Below are 22,415 nucleotides of genomic sequence, written 5' to 3' on the forward strand. Positions count from 1 at the left end.
ACCGGTCGTACGGCACCTGGTGGAGCAGGAAACCCTTCCGTAGAGAAAACAGAGCTGAAGAAATTTGAGGGTTCCGCACCCGGGATATCGTCATTGGAAGCTGCCTCAGAGATTGAATCAACAAAACAGCAGACACAGTCCGACCACGAACACAAGGATCCAGTGACACCTTCACAATCATCGGGAGAACAGCGGCAAGATGAACAAAACGAAGATCCACCAGAGGAACCGGGGGCGTCACTCGGTCAAGAGGAGAGGAAGCATGCATTAGGTGGAGTTCCAGAGAGAAATAATCCGCCATCTTCTTCAAGTAACAACAATACCGTCAGCAGTAATAGTGAGGAACGCAGAGAAGATACTTCGAGGAGTACTGAAATTATTGATGCAGCACCGTCAGATGAGGGGCACGAACGTGAAAATGTTACTCCTTCTTTGGAACAACCCTTGGAAGCTTCCACAGCCGCACCGGCCATTACCACTCAAACAAGTTCCATTACGCCGCCCGACGAAAGTGGGAGCAACACCGTCAAAATGAGTGAGGCATCACCCCAATCAACAGGAACTACTCAAACAAATCATACGGCGACACCTGGCGACAGCGACGGCAGCACCGCGGTCTTCCACTCCACCTCCCCTCTTTTGCTTCTTCTTGTTGCGTGTGCGGCTGCTGCTGCGGTGGTGTCCGCGTGAGAGTGAGTGAGAGAGAGCCATGCACCGCCCGCACACACACTCGCCCTTTTCTCTCTCTCTGTGTGTGTCCCCTTGCATGGACTCTCGCCCTCACCTCACCCCACGAGGCACACACATAATGTGCCCATTGTATATATTGCATGCACACCCATTCAGGCCCGTTGGTGCTCTCTTTTGCACCACACGCACCGCTGCCGTCCTGCCTGGCTGCATGGGCGGAGCACCCTAACTGTTTTTGTTTCCATTGCGTTGAGTGGGCGACCTCTCTCTCTCCCTGTGTGTGTGTTTTGCTTTACGGGAGCAATGAGGGTGTGTGCGCTGGTCGTCCCACGCTTCGGCCTTTCTTTTGTTTTGAATCTCTGCTTGTGTTGTGGTTGGATAGGCATACTCCCATTACCCCTCACTTTTTTTTGCTGTGGTGACGCCTGCATGTTTCCTTTTTGTATGTGATTGTTTCTTCGTTGTTTTTATTTTGATTTTAGTGTTTTGTTTTAATAATGCTTTTCTTTTTCAATTGTTGAAGCTGTACACTGTCGCGAGTGACGTGTTTCTCCCTCTTTGTTTTGGTTTTTCTTGCCCACACGCGGTGCCGGCCTCATTGCTGTGCGTCCCACGGACTGCCCGAAAGGGGAAGCGGAGGAACAGGCCGGATGCCGCATGAAATGTGAGGAATGTTGTGTGGGCTGGTGGAACAGTACGAACACTTTTCTTTAATTTTTGTTGCGCAGGCAATATTTATATACAGAAACACAAGGTCGTTTCTATTGCGTTGCATGGCACATGAAATGACAGTCCTGCCTGAACAAGCTTTTTATTCTGTGAGTTCTGTTGGACTCACAATTTTTTTTTTTTTTTTTGTAAATACCTGTGGCTTGTTTTTTGTTTGTGCCGTACTCACTGTCACTTTTTGTTACCGTCTCCCGTTGAGTGTTCCTCTGCTGGCTTTGCTACTGACATGCCTCCACTTCTTCTTTCCTGCTAGTGGCACCGATGGTCCGCGACGACGATTGTTTGTGCTCCCCATTGCGATGGCACGAGGGTGACTGGACGCGGCCTGCTGAGTGCAGTCGGAGGGGAGAAGATGGTATGCGCCGTGCCTCACTGTGAGAATGGGGCGTAATTCCAGTTCGTTGGGGAAGAAAGGAAAAAACAGCACCGTGGACCTGGATGCGTCACGTCCCTCTCTTTGCGGCCGTGTGTGTGTTGTGCGCAAGGCACTTTGTTGTGGTGCGACGTGGATGGCGTTGCTGCTACGTATGCTTTTGTGCGTGCGCTGTGCGGCGGGCTTCCCTTCCCCATACCACCGTCCTTATTTGTGGGAGAATAGAGGGAGTGGAGATGTGTGAGGGTGGCCGTTGTTTCCGCATATTTGCGTCTTCCACAAAAGTGGCATTTTTCGGCAGCCTCTCGCAGCACCCAGGCCGTGGATCGAGAGGATGGGAGGGTCGGCTCCAAGCACAACGAGGACACCGAGATGCAGTTCATGACGGCCAACCTGATCCGCGGGTGGTTCCAGCGCATGGAGCACGTGCGCTAGTACGCGTTCGGCGTTGCACTCATCATTGGGGAGGAGAGGCGGCACGACATTGTGGCGCTGTGGGTGTTCCGCGGCCGGGGCATGCCGGCGATTGTGGAGGACGTGGAGGACACGGAGCTGTTCGACTGGGAGGAGGTCGCCGACGTCGCGGCGCAGCGGGAGCGCATCACGGACTACCTGTGCTGGGAGGGCCCGGCGATCCCGAGGCCTGTGCTGGAGGGGCGTGTGTTCAAGTGAGCGTGGCGTGCCTGTGAGGGACTGAGTAGAGAGAATAACGGTAATAGTAACTGTGGGGGTGTGAGGAACGGGACAATGGCGAGGAGCACTTCTTTTCTTTTTGTTGTTGTTGTTGTTGAGCGGCGTCCACCTAATTGTTGTGGTGGTGCGTGACTGTGTGACTTGTCTCTCACCCTTTGCTTTTGCTCCTTTTTGACGGGGAGTTAGTTTGTGCTGAAGGCTGCACGCAAGTGACAGGAGTGATGGCGATGATGATGACTGGCCGTGTGCTGCTGGTGTGTGCCCTCTGCGTGCTGTGGTGCGGTGTATTTGGAATTGTGGCCTACGGTGCCTGCGGTGGGGATGCCGATGGCAGTGCGGTTGAGTATTCGCTCTTGCGGTGGCGCGCTCAGCTGCGGAGTGAATGCGCGGAGGAGGTCAGCAGGAGGACAGGAGACGGTGCGAATGCGTCTGCCGTGGAGGAATGCGTGCGTCAGGGGACGGACGGTGTGCGTGCCGTTGTGGATGGCCGCGGTCATTGGAGGCCTCAACAGTTTGTCGTTGTTGCTGCTGAGAACGCTGAGGAACTTGAACACAATCATGAATCTTCTCCACAAACACTAACAGGGAGTGTCGCTCAGTTGCCGGATCAACAACCGTTGGAATCATCGCCGAATTCAGTGCCAGGATCAGCAGTTATTACAACTGGAGAAGGGAAGCCAACAAGTTCCGCACAGCCTCCTGGTACGCCGGATAAAGGAAGTGAAGGATTAATAAAAAAGGAAAGTGACGATGAAGGCACAAAGGAGAAAAGCGAAGAGGAAGAGGACGAGGAAGTTGAAGAAACCGATGAAGAAGAAGATGATAATGCAGGAAGCGGGACATCTGATGGAAGTCAAGAACAAGGAAAGCAGAAAGCAGGTACTGGACAAAGGGCATCAGGAGGCACTGGAAAAGAAAATGGAAATGTTGTTGCCGGCAATAAATTGACTGAAGCGGCCGCAGCCTCTCCGCCTGTTGTTTCCGTCGACGTCGAGAATCCCAAAAGTGTCGAGTTGACTCGTGACGATGTTGGAGGAAAGAGACAAACCCATGAAAAGACAGTGCAAGAGCCACCAGCAGTAAAGCTGAGAGAGAATGTAGCAGCGGAAATAATTTCCACGGAAGATGCAGCGGAAGGGGAAAAACAAAAGGCGGAAGAAAAAGCGGAGGAAACAGAAACGAAAGAGGAACAAAGAACCACCGCAGAAAAATTAAAAGAAGAAACGCCAACAACACCAGAGAAAACGACGAAAGAAGAGCAAAAGGATAAGGAGGTACAACACGTACAAAGCAAAAACGAAGAAAAAGAAACGGATGGAGCAGAACCAACAGCCAAAAAAGAGGCAGACGTTGAAAAAACGGCCGCATTCAAAAATATCAACATGAATAACATTACCAAACCTGGCGAAAGTGACAGCAGCACCGCTGTCTCCCACACCACCTCCCCTCTTTTGCTTCTTCTTGTTGCGTGTGCGGCTGCTGCTGCGGTGGTGGCCGCGTGAGAGTGAGGGAGAGAGAGCCGTGCACCACCCGCACACACACTCGTCCTTCTCTCACTCTCTGTGTGTGTGTGTCCCCTTGCATGGACTCTCGCCCTCACCTCACCCCACGAAGCACACACATAATGTGCCCATTGTATATATGCATGCACACCCATGCAGGCCCGTTGGTGCTCTTTTTTGCACCACACGCACCGCTGCCGTCCTGCCTGGCTGCATGGGCGGAGCACCCTAACTGTTTTTGTTTCCATTGCGTTGAGTGGGCGACCTCTCTCTCTCCCTGTGTGTGTGTTTTGCTTTACGGGAGCAATGAGAGTGTGTGCGCTGGTCGTCCCACGCTTTTTTTTCTTGTTCTCTTTTATTGTTTTACTTGTGTTGTGGTTGAGTGCACCCATTACCTTTTTTTTTGTGGATTATTGGGTTGCTTTTACTGCGAACACCTGAATTTTTGTTTTTATTTTTCTATTGTTTTGTTTTTGTTGAGGAAGTGCCAGTTTCTCGTATTCTTGTAAGGCCAATTAGCTTTTCTTTGACATACGCCATGCGTCATTTGATCAATGCCACTCCACGGCCAGCAGCGCTGCTTCTTCTGTTTGTGATGATCTGTGCGATGTGATTTGCCAGCGGATGTCCTGCTTTCACCCTGAAGTATTCCTTATTTTGTGACGATGTGGTCTCCTCCCACAGCGAGGTTTATCTTGTTTACGGTGAGGAAAATGCATCTCAGGGCGCTGGATGCGTAGCAGTTGTGCAGCGGCGTCTGGAAGGACCCATGGGTGCCCGTCCGCATCAAGACGTCAAAAACAGACCCGTGTGACATCAGGAGGCGCTGCGTCTTCTCCTGGTCTTACGCAATGAATCTAATGAATGACAATCGCCACTCTGAGGATAGTGTTCTATCCTCTGCACACGGTAATATCCTTGCCGAGGAGACTGTCCCTGCTGCTGTGTAACTGCATTCGGATCGTCTGCTCGTCCGGCCACTGGAGGGTCCGTTGATTGTGCCCCCACTTGCCACGGGCAGCGTTTGCAGTCGGTGCACGGTGACTGCTGGGCATTGTTCCACTGGTGTTGCCAATTCTGCCATGACAAAGTGCGTGGCTGCGGCGTCGGGTGGTGTGTGGGCACTGCTTTGCGCCACGCTGGAGGATGGCCGTCCAGTCGCTGGCGCCATGCAAATTGCTCGGCCGTTTTATTTCACGGACGCATCGTCACCCGCATCGCCGCGCACCTGTTGGCCCATGCTCTAGGGTTCACCTGCCCGCACATGGGTGGCCGCAGCATGGTGAGGAATGTTGTCGGTGTGCGTGGCAGAGCGCTGTCGGTGGTGGTGCACTCGACGAATGCCGCGATGGCTGCGAGGGAGCGCCACGACTGCGACGACATTGATGGCTTGGAACTGCAGGATGGCGATGGGGACGGGAGGAAGCTGGAGCCGCACCGGTCGCAGCGCCACGCTAGGGATGAGTGGATGGCACCGATTGTGGGTGCAGACGGCTGCAGAGAGGAAGTGCTCCGCACTGAACATGAGTGAATGTTGCTACATGCTCTGCGCATTGGGCGTTCCTGCCAGACGCTGTGCGTCGGATCGTTATTCCATTAGTTGGTGTTTGGGGAGCATTCATAAGATATCAGCAAAACACTCGATGGGCCGTTGCCCCATCACTGATCCCGCACTGGATGTGAGGAATATTGAGGGTGTTATTTGGAGGGGAGAATATTTGTCTGCGATGCCTGGGGATGATCCCTCTTCGTGGTGTCTGGACACGCTTCCCAACAACACGACGGATGCGAGGGGCTCGGAGGAGACGCATCTCGGTGCTGCCTTGCATGTGGCATTGAGGTGTCTCGGCATGTAAGTGCATCTGGAAGCGACTGAAGAGGGTAACGTCCGTTGGTCCCATGCACGGACGGGGCGACGATTGCTTGGGCCACTCCGCCCTACGATGAGGGAAAGCGTTATTTGCCGTGACCACGCGCAGTTGTGCACGATATCTGCCACCAGCGGTAGCCCACTTCCAGTGGTTCCGTGGGACGGCGAGGAGAGGGCGTGTGGAGCAGGACGGTTTCACCGGCATCTACTGAAGAAGGATTGCCACGGGCTTCCGTCCCCGTTGCGGAGAGCATTGAGACCGGCCGCGGCACACCACCGAAGGATGTCGACTTAGCTGCTCCTCAGAAGAATCCGTCGCCAGAGGAGAAGTGGATCCAGCCAGGATGCCCCGACAGACCGCAAGAAGCTTCTCTCGGCGGCAGGAACCGAAGCAGCGAGACGGACGGCAAGCAGGCCACGTTCCCGACTCCCGGTGATGACGCTGTTGCTGCTGCTTTTCCCTGTCCGCTGCTTCTTCTGCTTGCCTCTGCTGCCGCCGTGGCAACACTCTATGGATTTGCGGTGTGGATGCCGTTGCGCTGCGAGGCGACTGAGCTTCCTCCTGCGTGGCCCGCACCCACCATTGTATGTCCAATAGAAAAACATCCATTTCAATGGGTGCCGTTCTCCATATGCATGTGCTGTGTCCGCTCTGTTTGACCTTTTATTTGAGATTGGTTGTATTTCCGGTGCACATAGCTCCCCTCGTGTTGGTTGCCGATGTTGGGGGCACCAGATGGTGGTATGGCATTGCTTGTGTGTTTGTTAGATTTTCTGAGACGCAAATAAACAAAAACGGTGCGAGTGGAATCTGCGCACACAAAAGACACACACACGCATATCCAAGCACATTTTCTGTGTGACTTCTACTTGACATATTATGCGTGGCGGGTTGGTGCGGTCAAGGCCGACGGAAGCGGGCAGCTGTGTGAGCCCAGCAATGGCGTTTGTGCTTGTGTGCGGGATTATATATTCCATCAGATGCTTGACGCCGTTCATGGATCGTCTAAAGTTTTTTTCTGCGATGCCCATGCTGCGTCTGTGCTGAGCAGGTCACTGCGTCTCCATGATCTCATGGAGCACGGCGTGACGCTGCTCGAGGACCCCATGACGCCACAGCAGCCGATTATGAGTAGCCCTGCACCCTACTTTTTTGCCGTGGAGGGTGCGTCTGTGAGCCGCGTGGTTGAGGATTGGATGGCAAAGGTTACTTACAGGGATGCACACATCTTTGCGCTCGGGTGCACTCCGCATCGCATTCCTCAGCAACTCGCGCGGTCTCGGATAGCGCCGAGGGCGATGCGTTCCATGGACATTATGTTAGATTTTACCGCCCTTGAGCTGCTGGTGTTCCACCTCAGCATGCAAAATGGGTTTCCTCAGCTGCTGTCGCCTCCAAATTGAGAGTCCGTTTTGGATGTTGCGGCGTCACGTCTTGTGGCGGCTTTTTACGCCATGAACAACAGTGTGCCCGGCATTTGCCAACAAAACAGTGGCAATATCTGCCATGGGTTTGCCAGGACCTTTTTTGAGGGCTTGCCAGGCACTGCCACGACAAAGAGGATTTCACTTAGGGGCGCCGACAGCCGCGGCAACCCGGTGCGGATCATCGTTGATTGAGGCTTCGAAACGGTGACGCCGCTGATTCACCAACGCACATGTCAGTGTCTGCTTGATGACCTGATGCCGCTGGGGAAGAAAGTGTATGAGCAGACCTGTAGGAATCGTCTGGGGCGGACCCGAAGCGGCAGTAATTGGTGGGTAAGATGTATACTGGTGCTCGTACCGTCATTGTTTTCTTGCGCAGTGCGTGGAGGAGCTTTCGGTGGCGCTGAAAAAACTCCACGCGTATCACCCGGGATTGGCGCAGGGCGTGGAGCCGAAGGCCAATCTTGCGGAGTTGAGCAGTGCGGTGCGGGCTTCGCCGGAGTTTTGGGAGAGGCAAGCCAGACTGTCGCTGCACATCGATATTTGCGCGAGGCTTGTGGCACAGTACCGGGAGAAGCGACTGGCGGAGGTGCGGGAGGTGGAACAAGACATCGCCGTTGGGCACAAACCCCTCAGGAAAAACCTGGATGGCGTGCAGCACCTGACGAGGGATGCCGCGATGCCCCGGCCAGTGCGTCTGCGTCTTCTCCTGTTGCCTGTGGCTGCGAGCAGCACCGACGAGTTGACGGAGGTCAAGGGGCAGCAGCTGACCCAAGACGGTGGACTGACGCCCGACGCCCATTTGTCTGCGAACCTTGAGCATGTGACGAGGAGGGCCGGGAGCGTGCAACGATACAGCACGGCGTCGGCGCAGAGCGAACGGAGCACGAGTGCCTCTGCGAGCAACGCCGCGACGGACGAGGATCCGTTTCTGAAGCAGGCCTGCATGCTTATGGAGACGACGAACAGGAATAGGACGCTGCGGGTTGGGCTGTCGTTGGCATCGGCGCAGCGCAATCATGTGATAGGGCCAAATGGCGCGAGTGGTGGCCAAAACAGTGGAGCATGAGGGGACAACGCCGGGTCATTTCAAGGGTGTGGTGGCAAATGGGAGAATCATCCTGTTCTGGGTGGCGGTGGTGGGACGATTGCCCTCACAACTCCTCAGCGCATTGTGCTGCTTGTTTTGGGTGGTTTGTCCTGCAGCGAGACGCGCTCGGTCCACGAGATATCCAAAAGGTATGGCCGTGAGGTGTTCATTGGGGAGCCTCGATGCTGCGTCCTGAGTCTTTTGTGTGCAGGGACTTGGCACCCTACGGCAGTATGACTCACGGGCGAGTCACGCACAGGAATGCATCGAGGGCCAAAGAGTGGAACAGATGCAACCACACACAATTGCGGGTGTCCATTGGGATTGTGTGCGCTTCTTCCTGCATTCCGTTCCTCTCCATGAAGTGTTCCATACGATGCGCGTGTGTGTGTTTCAACGGCTGCGCTGCTTGCCTTTTGCTTTTGTATTCTCGCGTGTGCGGTTGCGGGCCATTTCTCTGCCACGATGAATGCGGATAAAAAAGGAAGGACATTTGTGGAGCATGCACCCACGGCTTCAGTGTTCATCCACTGGTGCTGACCTTTCTTGCCAGGGCATTTGTGCACGCTTTTCCCTCCATTATCTATTTTTTTTTACGCAGGAATCAACAGGTGGGCATTCGTGAGTGCTGCGGCGGGCTGTTGTTGCCCTCGCCGGGACGCGCTTAACGGCGTCAGCTCCATGACTTTGGACACAAAAGGAATGGGAATTTCTCCGGATCCTCACCGCAGACGCATGCCGTGGACGGCCGAAAAGAAGCGTGTGCCCGGTGTTTTTCATAGCTCCAAGGAAAAGATGGCGTTGGATGGCGCACGACGAGTGGCTGTGGATTGCGTTGACCGTGCATCGCAGGTGTATCCGCTGGAGGCATTGCGGGCGACTGTGGCCAGTTACGAGTACAATACATTTAGAGGAAAGAACATTTTTGAATTGGTTTCTCAGGCGGAATCAAATGCACTCAGGCAATGGGTTTACTGCAAGGAGTGGCCGGAGGGGACGCACGACGAGAACGCCACTCGCGCCGTCATTCATTTCCTTTGCCACGGCAGTAACGCAGCCTCATGCGACTACGCGACGTCTCGGCGCGACACCACGACGCAGCCCGCGCCAATACGCCTTGCGGATTTTCCGGGGTGACATGCACTGTTCTGTTTGGCGTCTTTGTTCCCCATTCCCGAGCGTCGGTGCAGACTCCCTCGTCGATGCAAGTCCCTGTCGCTTTCGGGCACACACCCATTGATTGATTGATGCGGCCGACACCCCAGCCCATTGCTGGTGCTTCTTGCATGACTGCTGCACCGCCCCCAGCAGCTGGTGCAGTGGGACTGGGGACGAGAACACGGCAGAACAATTTCAGTCAGATGGTGCTGGCAGTCCTGTCAGAGTCTCGCCGACTCCAGCGACCTACCACACCACCAGCGAGCACAGAAATCGACGGGACGGGAGAGAAATCAAATGACTCCCAGGGAACCAATTGTTTTTTAACATCACTCCCAGACAAACAGCCGGAAGAATTCACAACAAGATCAGTCACTAATGAAAAAGGAACAGCGACCACCGCCGACAGCGAAAGCAGCACCGCGGTCTCCCGCACCACCTCCCCTCTTTCGCTTCTTCTTGTTGCGTGTGCTGCTACTGCTGCGGTGGTGCCCAGGCCTGCATGAAGTGGTGTGCGCTGAATATAAAGGAAGGCCGAAGGCAACTGAATTGTTTTTCTGATGAATGTTGGCTGCACTTCCCGTGGACCAACAATCCATGTGGTGTGCGATGGTCTCCTTTTTATTATTGTTATTTTGTTTTTGTGTTGCTGTGCGAGCTGCATCTATTCTCGTGTGTGTGCGTACCCTCCGTGAGGGGTGCCGACACGACGGACCGCTCTCGCCGCATGTACATGTGGTGGAGCCTTGTGTGCCGCTCCTGTTTGCTTCTCCATCTTCCATCTGTGTGTTGGTGTTGCGGCAGGGCTGTGTGTGTGTGTGTGCCCGCTGCCGTGGATTGGAGTGTGTGTGTGTGCGTGTGTGTGGCGTACGGTGCATGCCTGGCTGCTGCCCTCTCCTCATGTGGTGTGCCCTCTGTGTGTGTGTCTGCCGCACCTCTCGTCTCCCCTGTTGCTCTCCATGTCCCTCACTGTGCAGATCAGCTCCACACCACTGAACGACCACACTCACGATGATGACGTGCCGTCTGCTGTGCGCCCTGTTGGTGCTCGCCCTGTGCTGCTGCCCTTCCGTGGGCGCGACAGGGAGTGAAGATACAACTGTTGAAGTTGGACAGGGTCCAACGCCCCAGGGTTCAGGGAGTTCAAGCGATTCCGGCAATACAGGAGCAAAAGTTACGGAAGATAATGGACAGAGTTCAGATATGGAGCCCAATTTGTCAGAGAGACTATCGACGACCGCTTCTGCTCCAGCAACTCCAACATCGACAGGTACAGAAGAAGGACCAAGTGAAGTGCCCACTTCGCAAGATGGAAGAGGTGCGACTGCTCAGCCAGAGGCATCAGAAGTGAATAGTCTTTCACCAGGATCAACAGGTGATTCCGATAAGTCAGATGTAAATAATCCGGAGCATAATAATGAAATGGCGCTAGTTGGTAAAGAAGTTAAGGAACAGGCACCAACCACGACAACCACAACGACCACAACTACAACAACGGCGCCAACCACGACGACCACCCGCGCACCGTCACGTCTTCGCGAAATCGATGGCAGCCTCAGCACCTTTGCGTGGGTGTGTGCCCCGCTGCTGCTCGCCGCATCCGCGCTGGCGTACACCACTGTGGGCTGAAGAATTGTATGCGGGCTGTGCGTGACAGCACTCAGCCACGGGGATTTGTGCGCGTCTACTGTTGTCCGATGTATAAAGTAAGAGTGATTATGATTGTGTTTTGCTTCATTTGCCTCCGCTGCCCTGCTGTGTGCTCCGTGTTGTTTTCCACATTTATCACGTTGAACGCATCCCAGACACACTCGTATGTACTACACGCACACAACTGTTTGCGTGGACGCATTTCTGTGTGCTGGTGCATGCGCACCGGAGACATTTGGAGCAGCCGTTTTTTTTTTTTTGTGTGTGCTTCTACTTGTTTTTACTTTATTGCTGTTTGTTTACTGTTGTTTTGTTTTTAATTGTTTCTTCTGTGTTTTTCTTGCTGATCAATTACTGCGGGGCTGTGTTTGTTTGCGTTTTGTCCTCCCACTGATTCCAACTGCCTCATGGTGTGTGCAAGCTGATATCATTTGTCACTGTGTGGTGACTGTGCGTCGTTGACTGACTTGTCTCTTTTTTTGCTTCCTCTTTGTTGACGGGGAGTTAGTTTGTGCTGAAGGCTACACGCAAGTGACAGGAGTGATGGCGATGATGATGACTGGCCGTGTGCTGCTGGTGTGCGCCCTCTGCGTGCTGTGGTGCGGTGCTGCGGTGGTAGTATCGTCGGAGCCTGATGTTGACGGTACATCCGGTGATTCTGCGAGTCGTGGTGGAATCTCGCTTGAGTCGCCACCAACAGTTCTGTCACCGTTACCTCCGGTAAAATCCGACTTTGCTGAAGATGAAGGTGAAGGAGTTTCTGGAAAGGAAGAAATGGAGCGTAGTAGTGAAGAAGAAGGATCTGCACCTGTGTTAGATACCAAGAAAAGCACTCCGATTAAGCCTCAGCAGGAAGCAACACATACTCTTGCAGGAAAAACTTCGGAAGGAATGGATGGAGTTGCTGGTGTGGAAGGAGGTGGAAAAGAGAAAAAGGCTGAAGAAAAAAAAGACGATAAATCTAAAGAAAAGCCTGGAAGCACTTTATTGACGGTGTCTGGATCGAATCTGACTGGCGAACAGAACCCACGGGTACATCCACCGGGTGGAACTCAAGAAAGTGAAGTGGTGAACCCCTTAACTGACAGTTCGCCGGGAATTGGAGTTCAACAACAAGTTTCATTGGGTTTGTTGGAGGGTGCACCAGCCAAGAGTACAACGGACGCTAATCCATCATCCCTATCTACAGGTGGGCGTGGTTTTGACAACGGTGAGGGAAGGGAGGATGGCTCAGGGATTACTGAACTGCCTGCCGCCAGAGAAGGCCAAATCGAAATGGAAGATGGTGGCAGAAAAGTCAAATCTACGACAGGTGTGGAGAAAGAATTACAATCACCAGTCAATAAAGCCGCAAACACGAGTGAGACGGTAATAAATGGCTACCGTAAAAGCAGGCCCACAGCAGCTACGGCCCTGCAGTCTGACGATGGCTCAGAAAGCAATCCGGCCACAAACGGCTTGAACCACTCCTCCAGTGAAGGAATCGCACACCTCAGTACGACCCCCGATCCTGAAGACGCATCAGAAGGCACGGAGAATGCGACATCCCAGAGTGCAGAAATCCCAACAGCACCAATTAACACAGTCAAAACAAATGACACGGCGATACCTGGCGACAGTGACGGCAGCACCGCGATACCCCACACCACCTCTCATCTTTTGATTCTTCTTCCTGTTGTTGCGTGTGCGGCTGCTGCTGCGGTGGTGGCCGCGTGAGAGTGAGTGAGAGAGAGCCATGCACCGCCCGCACACACACTCGTCCGTCTCTCTCTCTCTGTGTGTGTCCCCTTGCATGGACTCTCGCCCTCACCTCACCCCACGAAGCACACACATAATGTGCCCATTGTATATATTGCATGCACACCCATGCATGCCCGTTGGTGCTCTCTTTTGCACCACACGCACCGCTGCCGTCCTGCCTGGCTGCATGGGCGGAGCACCGTAACTGTTTCTGTTTTGTTTCCATTGCATTGAGTGGGCGACCTCTCTCTCTCTCTCTCCCTGTGTGTGTGTTTTGCTTTACGGGAGCAATGGGAGTGTGTGCGCTGGTCGTCCAACGCTTCGGCTTTTTGTTTTGTTTTGAATCTCTGCTTGTGTTGTGGTTGAGAGCACCCATTCCGCAAGCTGCGTGTGGGTAATGATATGAGTCATTTGCGTGTGTGCTATCTCCTTTTCTCTGCCGTTGCTTTATTTGGACTCTCTTGTGCCGCACAGCTGCTCTGCATGTATAGGCGCTGACAAACACACAGGCAAATGCACATAAGCCGTGTCGCACACACGTGGGCTGCCCCTGCACAGATAGAGAAGCTCTCGGCGCGCTTTTGAATGTCGCAGCGGGCTCCATTGGACTCGGCGTGTTGGCGCCTGTGGCTGCCTTTGGCGACGCTCCGATCCGCTCTGTTGGAAGTGCCGGCGGGGTTGTGGGGTGGCGGGAGAGCAACGGCGGACACGGTGACCTCTACGCAGTGAGCTCACAGTAACTTCCTCGGCCAGTGGCAGTGCGGATGGAACTGTCATAATGATCGCACCGCCGGCACGCTTGTTGTCGAGTTCCCCGAAAGGAGAGCAGTGAAAGAAGGTCCGTCCGCATGACTCTTTGCATCTCCGCCTCAGGGCTGCGCATCACAATCGGGGTTGCCGTGCGGTTACGCAACAGGGTATGATCTGCTGGGAGAGCGCGCTGTGCGATGCTCCTGCACCTGTGACTGGTGCTGTGCCGTTGGCGGATGTTGAGTGGCCGGTCACACAAATATTGCGACACCACGAGGAGAGCAGACCAAACACTCCGCGTGGAGGGAGCGGTGCGTCTGGTGAGGACTCTGTGCGACGGTGATGGGCGTTCTCTTGAGGACGGATTGACAGATTGTCCATTTGGTGGAGTCGGTGCGCATGCTGTGTGTATGGCCGCCTCTGTGGTCTCCTGTTGCTCCGCTGCGTGGGCCGCATTCTGACGCATTACTGGTCCAAAGCCATTTTGTTTTTCTTACTCTTCTTTTTCTTTTGTTTCTCTCTTCCCGCATCCAGGCTGCGCTGCTGCTGCTACTCACACGAAACCAAGAAATGCATTTTACTCAAGTCATGCGCCAGCCACGCCACGCCACACCGCCTTTCCCACTGGTGGTGTTGCTGCTGATGTGCTGCGCCAGTGGGTGTATTGCTGATGCACCCGCCACACAATAACGCCGTGGGTTTGACGTGATGATGAGGAGGAACGGCCCGCTGTTGACTGCGGTGGTGCGTGAGGTGCCGCGCAAGGGACAGGGCGCGATGCAGGCGTACACCGTCGCCGCAAAGGATGACGACAGTGGCTGGGAGCCGATCCGCATTGCGGTTTCCATGGAGGATCTGGAGAGAGGCATGAACAAGAGGAAGTACTGCGAAGAGGGAGAGGATGAGTGCTACAACGCCTTGGGGCACAAGTTATCATGCAAAGCAGAGCATTTCCTGACGGAGGCAAAGACACAATTGTACACTGGAAGAATTCTCTTCGGTGCCGTCAAACTGCACGCTGAGCGACTCCTTGTGAAACCCACTGGTGGGACGATAACTTTACCGAGGGCTATGAATGGACCGTGCAGCCATTTCACGGTTCCTACCAGGCACAAGAGCGACGGTGTGTCGAATGGAGGTTTTATCATCTACGCTGCTGCTGGGCCATCAGGCACGGATGGCAGGGCTGTGTGGGCGGCCGCGTGTAACACACTGACGGATCTTTGTCCTTCCATTGGCGCCATGGACTTTGACCCGAAGTACATGACTGACACGGCGTGGAGCGTTCGCGTTGCCGCACACGAAATTGCGCATGCACTTGGGTTCAGCCAGGAGAGCATGAGAGAAAAGAGCCTGGTGAAGAAGCGAGAGAGAAGTGTGCGTGGGACGCACCGCAGGATGGTGGCAGGGAAGCACGTTCAGGAGAAGGCGAAAGCGCACTTTGGTTGTAAGTCTCTCGAGGGCATGGTGCTGGAGGACGAAGATGGCCCTCGGGAAAAAGCGATTCTTCACTGGAAGGGACGCCACGCGCGGGACGAGCTGATGGCCCCCGCAGTCGGCGCCGGCTACTACACGGCTCTGACGATGGCGGCTTTTGCTGATATGGGATACTACCGTGTGAATTGGAGCATGGCGGAGCCGATGAGCTGGGGCAGCCGCAGTGGCTGCGACTTCCTGGTCAACAAGTGCAATACAACCGATAATATTGCCGCCAAGTATCCTCACATATTTTGCGATGCTAAAGACACAGAGACGCTTCGCTGCACCTCCGACCGCCGTCACGTTGGGACGTGCACCGCAAGCATCGTTGAGGACAAGGGGAGTCTGGTGGATAAGGACGTCTGCCCTGTCGTATCTTCCGAATTTCACGAAATATCGTCTGGGACAACGTACAGGACGTGCTCGGACGAAAATGTGGATTATCTCCGTGGGTCGCTGACTGGCGGTGGCTCGTGGTGCCTGGACGCGGAATTACTGGAGACGAAGGATGGTGATGGCCATAAAAGCGTCAAGGGAGTGTGCGCGCAGGTGTCGTGTGAGGAGGGCACAGTGAAGGAGAGGCACCTCGGCAGCAGTGTTTTTCAGCCTTGCCCTGAGGACACTGAAATCCCAGTGACGTTGAAATATTTTAAGAAAGATGGGAAGATCAAGTGCCCCAATTACGGCGAGGTGTGCACCATTGCCGCGAACGGCAGCAGTCTTGTCATCCCGAGCGCGTTGGTGGATGGACAGGCTGACGAGCAAGAGAAGGAAGCAGAAGAGTGTGCGGTTGCTTCAGGGTCGCCTTCTCCGGAGAATACTCGTCCACAGTTGTCTCCTGTGGCGTCTGGTGCCTCCATTGAAAAGGAGCCTCCCGGTGCTTTGGCTGCGTGTGTCGTTGGTGGTGGCCTTCATGCCGGTCCGAGGTGTGATCCGGGGGTGCGGACCGAAAGTGGGGACAACACTCAGCGGCGAGGGAGGAGACCTGGCAGTGGAAGCGAGGGAGCCAACAGAGCCTCCGGCCCCGACGCCTTTTTTTTTTTTGCGCCATCACCCGGCGAGGACGTTGCACGAGCGGAGGGCGACCCGCGGGCGGATTGCCCAGCGGTGATTCCCAGTGCCTCCGTGCCTGCAACTCCGATTCCGTCCGTCAGCAGCGACGATTTTCAGGCGATACCCGATGCGTTGGTACAGCAGGCCGACAGTGATGGCGGTGTGGCCGCTGCTACCGCTGGCCTCATTCCCTTTGTGCTTCTTGTTGTGGTCGCTGCGGCGGTAGTGCTGGTGCCTCTTTGAGCAGCCGCGGCGGCTGGGCGCAATCAAACTGCGGCAGGGCGAGAGTATTTACTTGGCACATTGGCCCCGCACTCAAGATGTGCAAAACCGTAGCAATAACACTATGATACACTCACTGCATTCCCCGTTTCCTTCTTTGCTTGTGGGTGATGGGCAAAATGACCGGTCTTTTATTGCATTGTTTTTTATTCTGGGAAAAGGTGTTTTTGTTTTATTGCTTAGAGGGTTTAACTTTCGTGAAAACTGTGTGTGAACGAAGTAACATGGAAAGAAAAGACAGTTTCCAGCACCACATGTATACACGCGTTTTTTGATGCGATTGGGACGAGGGGAAACCACCGTACTCTAATCGTGAGTAAAAAGTAAAGGAAATGCGCTCCAATGGAGGCGGGGTCGTGCCGGTAGCTGTTTCTCTGAAGGACAGGGACGACTGCCTCTGCCTCCGTAATTGGTGCATGCGGCTTTATCTTTTACAGTTTTGCTTGGTTTTGTGACTTTGATTTTTTTTTGTGCGTCATTGCGAGAATGTGGACCTCAAATAATTTCTGTGCTTCGGCTTTTAATCTGTATGCGTCCTTTTTATTTTTTTGCCTTCCCGAGTTTTTGCATCCGTTTTTGATTGGCCGTGTGTGTTTCGGGTGCTCTGCTGCACTGTGGGTAGTGTGTCTTACTTCCTTCTGTCCCTGCTGTTCTGATTGTGAGAACACGCTGTGGGTCAGGGTGCATGGCTCCGTGGTTGCGGCACTATTTGTTGTGGTTGCGTTGAGGCAGCCCCGACAAGACTGCCAACGTGTGGCTCTTGGGTGTCTCGTTGGGCTCTTTTCCGTCTCCTGCGCGATGGACTCCCGTCTTCGGCGCACCCTTTCGTGCAGTGGCCTCAGCGCAACAAGGTGGCAGTTTTGTTGCTGTTGCTGCTTCAGCTGTTTTGTGTTTCCCTCTGCTATTGTGAGGTGCAGGTGTCGGATGTGGCGGCAATGAGCCGAAGAGAAGGAAGGAAGGAGGAGGATGCTGCTGCGTGCGTGAGGGCCCTGCGGTGTTGGAGCAGTGCGCACTGTTTGCGGGCTTGATGCGCCCCTTTGGTGCATGGCGTGTCTTGGTGTGTCCTTCTTGCCGTGTGTGGTGCCAGCCGGCTCTTCACGATTGTGGCGATGGCGTGTTGACAGCGGTGTTTGGGTTGGCGTTGGCTGTTCCACCCTCTGGGGCTACGAGGACGTATGCGTCACAATGAGCGACAACAATCGCGCAGGACGCCTGGTCTGCAAGCAAGTGACGCACCGATTGCCGACGCGGCGCGGCCCTCTTGTCTTTTTCGTCCCTCTGGTAGTCTACAGTCTGATGTTTAGACGTAGTGGTCTCCTCTTTTCTCACTCATTTTGTGTGTGACCGCATGCACTGACCACAACAATTGTACAATATAAGTATTACAGAATGCAGGTTTGTGTGTGTGTGTGTGTGTGTGTGTGTGTGTGTGTGTGTGTGTGCCTGTTGCCGTGGATTGGAGTGTGTGTCGTGCGTGGTGTGCGGCGTGCGGTGCATGCCTGGCTGCTGCCCTCTCTCTCCTCATGTGGTGTGCCCTCTGTGTGTGTCTGCCGCACCTCTCGTTTCCCCTGTTGCTCTCCATGTCCCTCACTGTGCAGATCAGCTCCACACCACTGAACGACCACACTCACGATGATGACGTGCCGTCTGCTGTGCGCCCTGTTGGTGCTCGCCCTGTGCTGCCGCCTATCTTTGTGCGTGACAGCAGATGTTGATGATAAAGCTAATAATTCTGGAGGACATTCCGATCCAGATGAAAGTGGTAAGCCCCGCACGTTGCACCCAACAGTTAACGGGCCGGCTAATCCTGGTCCAAAAGGTATGGCCGTTACGTTATCGGGATCGAAAGAGACGGCCGCTCCGCCAGAGAGTCCAAATCCGGATGACGTTGCGCAAGTGAGTTCAGGGCCAACGAGAGAAAGTGCTACGTCCGGTACGAAAGAGTTCACAGATCCGGAAGCCGGCAGGACACAGGAAACAGATGCAGTGACCGGAGCCGGAGTGTTACAAATACAGCCCGAAGACGCAGAGTCACCGGATTCGAGGACCGTTACAGCGCCAAGTACGGCCACTACGGGAATGTCACCAACTCCTCCAAACGAACTGGAAAAAAATTCAGCAAAAAGGATCACTGCGCCAGCTACGACCACCACGACTACAACGACCACCACTACAACACAGGCACCAAGTACTACCACGACTACAGAGGCGCCAACTACGACGACCACCCGCGCACCGTCACGTCTTCGCGAAATCGACGGCAGCCTCAGCAGCTCTGCGTGGGTGTGTGCCCCGCTGCTGCTCGTCGTATCCGCGCTGGCGTACAGCACTCTGGGCTAAAGAGGTGAATGCGGGCTGTGCGTGCCAGCACTCAACCGCGGGGAATTGTGCGCATCTACTGTGGTCCGATGTAAATAAATGAGAGAAAATAATGATTGTGTGTTTTGCTTCATTTGCTTCTGCTGCCCTGCTGTGTGCTCCTTGCCGCTCCCCGCATCCGTCACGTTGAACGCATCCCAGACACACTCGTATGTACTACACGCACACAACTGCTTGCATGGACGCATGTCCGTGTGTGAATGCATGCACACTGGAGCCATACCGTGCAGCCCTTTGTTTTTTGTGTGTTTTTACATTTTTTACTTTATTGCTGTTTGTTTACCTGTGTTTTGTTTTTATTTTTTTTTGCTGATTATTAATTGCTGCGGGGCGTTTTGTGTGTTTTTGCCCTTTCACTGTTTTCAACTGCCTCATGTTGTGTGCTGCTGCCGCTGCTGGGGTGCTGACATTTGTTGCTGTGGCGTGACTGTGTGAATTGTCTCTCCTTACTTCTGCTCTGCGTTGACGGGGAGTTAGTTTGTGCTGAAGGCTACACGCAAGTGACAGGAGTGATGGCGATGATGATGACTGGCCGTGTGCTGCTGGTGTGTGCCCTCTGCGTGCTGTGGTGCGGTACTTCTGGCGGTAGATGTGACGACGTAAAACAAAAAGAATTGCTGGATCAACGGTCTGTATCTCAACTCGGTGAAGAAAGTCAGCGGGCATCATCAGAGTCGATCGATGGAGGCCCCGAAGAAGCGAAGCAAAGGTTGGAAAAACAAAAAGGAATGGATGCTGGCCCGCAAGTGAATTCGGGCGTACAAACGCCATCCGAAAGTTTAAGTGCAAAAGAAGAAGAATTAACAAAAAAACGTGATGAATTATCACCAAAACCGCACAACGAAAACGGAGTAAATCCGCCTCCTGAACATGTAGCAAACGAACAACAAGAAAACCCTGCACGCAACAATCCAATACGTCGTGTAGGAGAATCAACGAACGACCCGGAGAGAAAAGACTCATCAAAATTGCCTCCTCCCACCAGTGACCCACCAGTTCCAACGCCATTAACACCAAACATTACAAACGAAACACCACCCATAACTACAGGAAACATTGCGGTTGGAAAAGGAAAAGGCACTGACGTTGAAAATGAAGATGGCAAAAGAAACAAGACAAACGAAGGAAAACAACAAAAAATTCAAACACAACAGCAACAAGAACAACTTCTGCAAGTGCAACAAGAGACACTCTCTGCTTCATCCACAGGGCCGGTGGAAAAGGAAAGTACACCACCGCCAGTTGCAAAGCAACAGGAATTGCCACCGAAGGAAGTAACCACTGATTTAAAAGAACAATTGCGAAAAGAAGCTCCTTCAGCTGCCACGCACAGTAAATCAAATGGTAATAACGATCCAACATTGTCATCCGCTCCTGGAGATGCTGCTGCTGTTGCCAATCATTCTGCAGATAAGAATACAGCGACAGTTCACAACGATACGGAATCCTCTGAAACGGTAGTAACAGAAGAAGACCACCAAAATGAACATACCGCGGATAATGAAGGAGAGAACATGAAAAACAAAAACATCGTTGTTACAAATCACACCACGAGTACACAGAACAGTGACAGCAGCACCGCGATCCCCCACACCACCTCCCCTCTTTTGCTTCTTGTTGTTGCGTGTGCGGCTGCTGCTGCGGTGGTGTCCGCGTGAGAGTGAGGGTGAGAGAGCCGTGCACCGCCCGCACACACACTCGTCCGTCTCTCTCTCACTCTCCCTGTGTGTGTGTGTGTTCCCTTGCATGGACTCTCGCCCTCACTTCACCCCACGAAGCACACACATAATGTGCCCATTGTATATATGCATGCACACCCATGCAGGCCCGTTGGCGCTCTCTTTTGCACCACACGCACCGCTGCCGTCCTGCCTGGCTGCATGGGCGGAGCACCGTAACTGTTTCTGTTTTGTTTTTATTGCATTGAGTGGGCGACCTCTCTCTCTCTCTCTCCCTGTGTGTGTGTTGCTTTACGGGAGCAATGAGAGTGTGTGCGCTGGTCGTCCCACGCTTCGGCTTCTTGCTTTATTGTTTTTCATTGTTTTGTGGTTGAGAGCACCCATTCTGCTGGCTGTGTGTGTGATGATATAAGTATTTTTCGTGTGTGCTATTTGCTTTTTTCTCTGCCGTTTCTTCCTTTTGTCTTTTTTGTGCCGCACATTTGCGCTGAAAATATAGGCGCTGACAAGCAAAAATACGCCGTGTGGCTCACGCTGTGGAGCGGTGTGAACGCCGAGAACGCACGTACACACAAGTTTTTGATTGCGGTGGCAATTGCGAGGAGGCATGACAGAAGGCTGCTATTTGTTTCCTCGACGCGTTGCGGGTGTGATGTTTGCGGCGTGCAGTCAACGAGTGTTGTTGGGTGTGCCTTTTGCGAGTTTGGATTGATTCCCGCCCAGCAGTTGCATGTGCCGAAGTTTCTTTCACGCTGTGGATTTGCCGACGGGGGATTTTCCGCCTGTGCGGGTGATGTGCGCCTGTGGCGGTTGAGAAGCGGGAGCGCTGGAAGGGTGAACAGTAAAAGGACGGGCGGCAGCGCGTCGGTGCTGAGAAGGGCGGTTGTGCTCTTTTGCATCCCGCTGGTTGTTTGTTGTGTGGGCGTCGCTCGGTGCGTGCTGACGCGTGAATAACGACACACCCGCCGTGGCACCTCCTGCTATTGGTGGTGACCATCGCTGTGTCTTCCCGGTGCACTGTTCTCCCTTCTCGTTCCGTGTGTCTGTGTGCGTGAGTTGTTGTTGTGGGGAGTGACTGCGGCGGGGATGATGGTGCCACTCACTGTGGATGGCGGTGCTTATTCTTTCACCCATATTTTATTAGCCTGTTTTTCTTCATTTTTTTTCACTCTCTTACGAAGAAAGCAAACAAGCGCTAAACGCTACTGTGAAATTCGAAGGCTCTGAAAGGACCAACAGCACACGCACACACAGTCCACACACATATTTATATGCACTCAGGTGTTGCTGCAGTGAAGGCACCCCGCACACACAACCGTCGCCGCGTGACCGGATCCAGCGGAAGGAGGAGGGAAGGAAGAGAGAGTGAGCCGCAGAGGCCCAACATGTCCCGGCGTGTGTTTACTTCCGCGGTGCTGCTCCTCCTCGTCGTGATGATGTGCTGCGGCAGTGGTGGAGCTACAGCCACTGAGAAACCAACGTCAGTTGAGGGAACTTCACCGGAGAAATATTTTATTTGGAGAGATAAGAAAGGAGGAGAAACAGTGAGTTCTTTACGTGTTCCAGTTCTTGTTGAGATGAATGGTGATGTGTTTGCCGTTGCCGAGGCGCAGTGCACGGAAGCCAGTAAGAGCGGTTTTACTGGGATTGCCTCGGAGCTCCTGGAGTGGACCGATAAAGAATCAAGAGAATTGGATACAACTAAACTGAAGACACAAGTACTGGAGGAATTTCAGTTTGAACAAGGGAATTTCACTTTCCTAACACGAGCTCAGGATGCTTCCCAAAACCGGACAAAAGTACGTGTGAGCCGGCCAACAACAGTTGTGATTGGGAGTGTTATTTACATGTTTGCTGGAGACTACAGTTT

General features: G+C 53.8%; 8 protein-coding genes and 4 pseudogenes across 8 annotated transcripts, besides 11 other annotated features; all 12 read left to right on the forward strand.

Moving 5' to 3' along the window:
* Tc00.1047053509081.5 (mucin-associated surface protein (MASP), putative) lies at positions 1-690 on the forward strand (the record flags this gene model as incomplete). The annotated part of the gene is made up of 1 exon (XM_805516.1): positions 1-690. A coding segment is annotated over one exon (690 nt), but the record flags the coding sequence as incomplete, so codon positions are not given.
* Positions 1-18,013: a sequence feature (areas not merged during assembly with more than two copies in the genome that could not be assigned to a particular haplotype).
* Tc00.1047053509081.10 (elongation factor 1-gamma (EF-1-gamma), putative) lies at positions 1,858-2,481 on the forward strand (the record flags this gene model as incomplete). Its single annotated transcript, XM_805510.1, has 1 exon — positions 1,858-2,481. The coding sequence occupies one exon, from the start codon at positions 1,858-1,860 to the stop codon at positions 2,479-2,481; it is 624 nt and encodes a 207-aa protein (XP_810603.1).
* Positions 2,707-3,987, forward strand: Tc00.1047053509081.20 (mucin-associated surface protein (MASP), putative; the record flags this gene model as incomplete). The annotated part of the gene is made up of 1 exon (XM_805511.1): positions 2,707-3,987. The coding sequence occupies one exon, from the start codon at positions 2,707-2,709 to the stop codon at positions 3,985-3,987; it is 1,281 nt and encodes a 426-aa protein (XP_810604.1).
* Positions 3,219-3,308: a sequence feature (GA-rich).
* Positions 3,607-3,795: a sequence feature (GA-rich).
* Positions 4,526-5,518, forward strand: Tc00.1047053509081.40 (annotated as a pseudogene).
* Tc00.1047053509081.60 lies at positions 6,738-8,612 on the forward strand (annotated as a pseudogene).
* Tc00.1047053509081.80 lies at positions 9,001-9,834 on the forward strand (annotated as a pseudogene).
* Positions 10,376-10,398: a microsatellite.
* Positions 10,545-11,162, forward strand: Tc00.1047053509081.100 (mucin TcMUCII, putative; the record flags this gene model as incomplete). Its single annotated transcript, XM_805512.1, has 1 exon — positions 10,545-11,162. The coding sequence occupies one exon, from the start codon at positions 10,545-10,547 to the stop codon at positions 11,160-11,162; it is 618 nt and encodes a 205-aa protein (XP_810605.1).
* Positions 10,990-11,050: a microsatellite.
* Positions 11,431-11,525: a sequence feature (T-rich).
* Tc00.1047053509081.110 (mucin-associated surface protein (MASP), putative) lies at positions 11,727-12,899 on the forward strand (the record flags this gene model as incomplete). The annotated part of the gene is made up of 1 exon (XM_805513.1): positions 11,727-12,899. One exon carries the CDS (start codon positions 11,727-11,729, stop codon positions 12,897-12,899), a length of 1,173 nt encoding a protein of 390 aa, XP_810606.1.
* On the forward strand, positions 14,262-15,965 carry Tc00.1047053509081.130 (annotated as a pseudogene).
* Positions 17,886-17,929: a microsatellite.
* Positions 18,014-19,464: a sequence feature (haploid, Esmeraldo-like haplotype).
* On the forward strand, positions 18,120-18,827 carry Tc00.1047053509081.140 (mucin TcMUCII, putative; the record flags this gene model as incomplete). The annotated part of the gene is made up of 1 exon (XM_805514.1): positions 18,120-18,827. The coding sequence occupies one exon, from the start codon at positions 18,120-18,122 to the stop codon at positions 18,825-18,827; it is 708 nt and encodes a 235-aa protein (XP_810607.1).
* Positions 19,100-19,174: a sequence feature (T-rich).
* On the forward strand, positions 19,379-20,524 carry Tc00.1047053509081.150 (mucin-associated surface protein (MASP), putative; the record flags this gene model as incomplete). Its single annotated transcript, XM_805515.1, has 1 exon — positions 19,379-20,524. One exon carries the CDS (start codon positions 19,379-19,381, stop codon positions 20,522-20,524), a length of 1,146 nt encoding a protein of 381 aa, XP_810608.1.
* Positions 19,465-20,345: a sequence feature (haploid, non-Esmeraldo-like haplotype).
* Positions 20,346-22,415: a sequence feature (heterozygous, Esmeraldo-like haplotype).
* Positions 21,817-22,415, forward strand: Tc00.1047053509081.166 (trans-sialidase, putative; the record flags this gene model as incomplete). Its single annotated transcript, XM_805517.1, has 1 exon — positions 21,817-22,415. A coding segment is annotated over one exon (599 nt), but the record flags the coding sequence as incomplete, so codon positions are not given.

The sequence above is a fragment of the Trypanosoma cruzi genome, genomic scaffold, assembly GCF_000209065.1.
Source record: "Trypanosoma cruzi strain CL Brener 1047053517137 genomic scaffold, whole genome shotgun sequence".
Lineage (NCBI taxonomy): Eukaryota > Euglenozoa > Kinetoplastea > Trypanosomatida > Trypanosomatidae > Trypanosoma > Trypanosoma cruzi.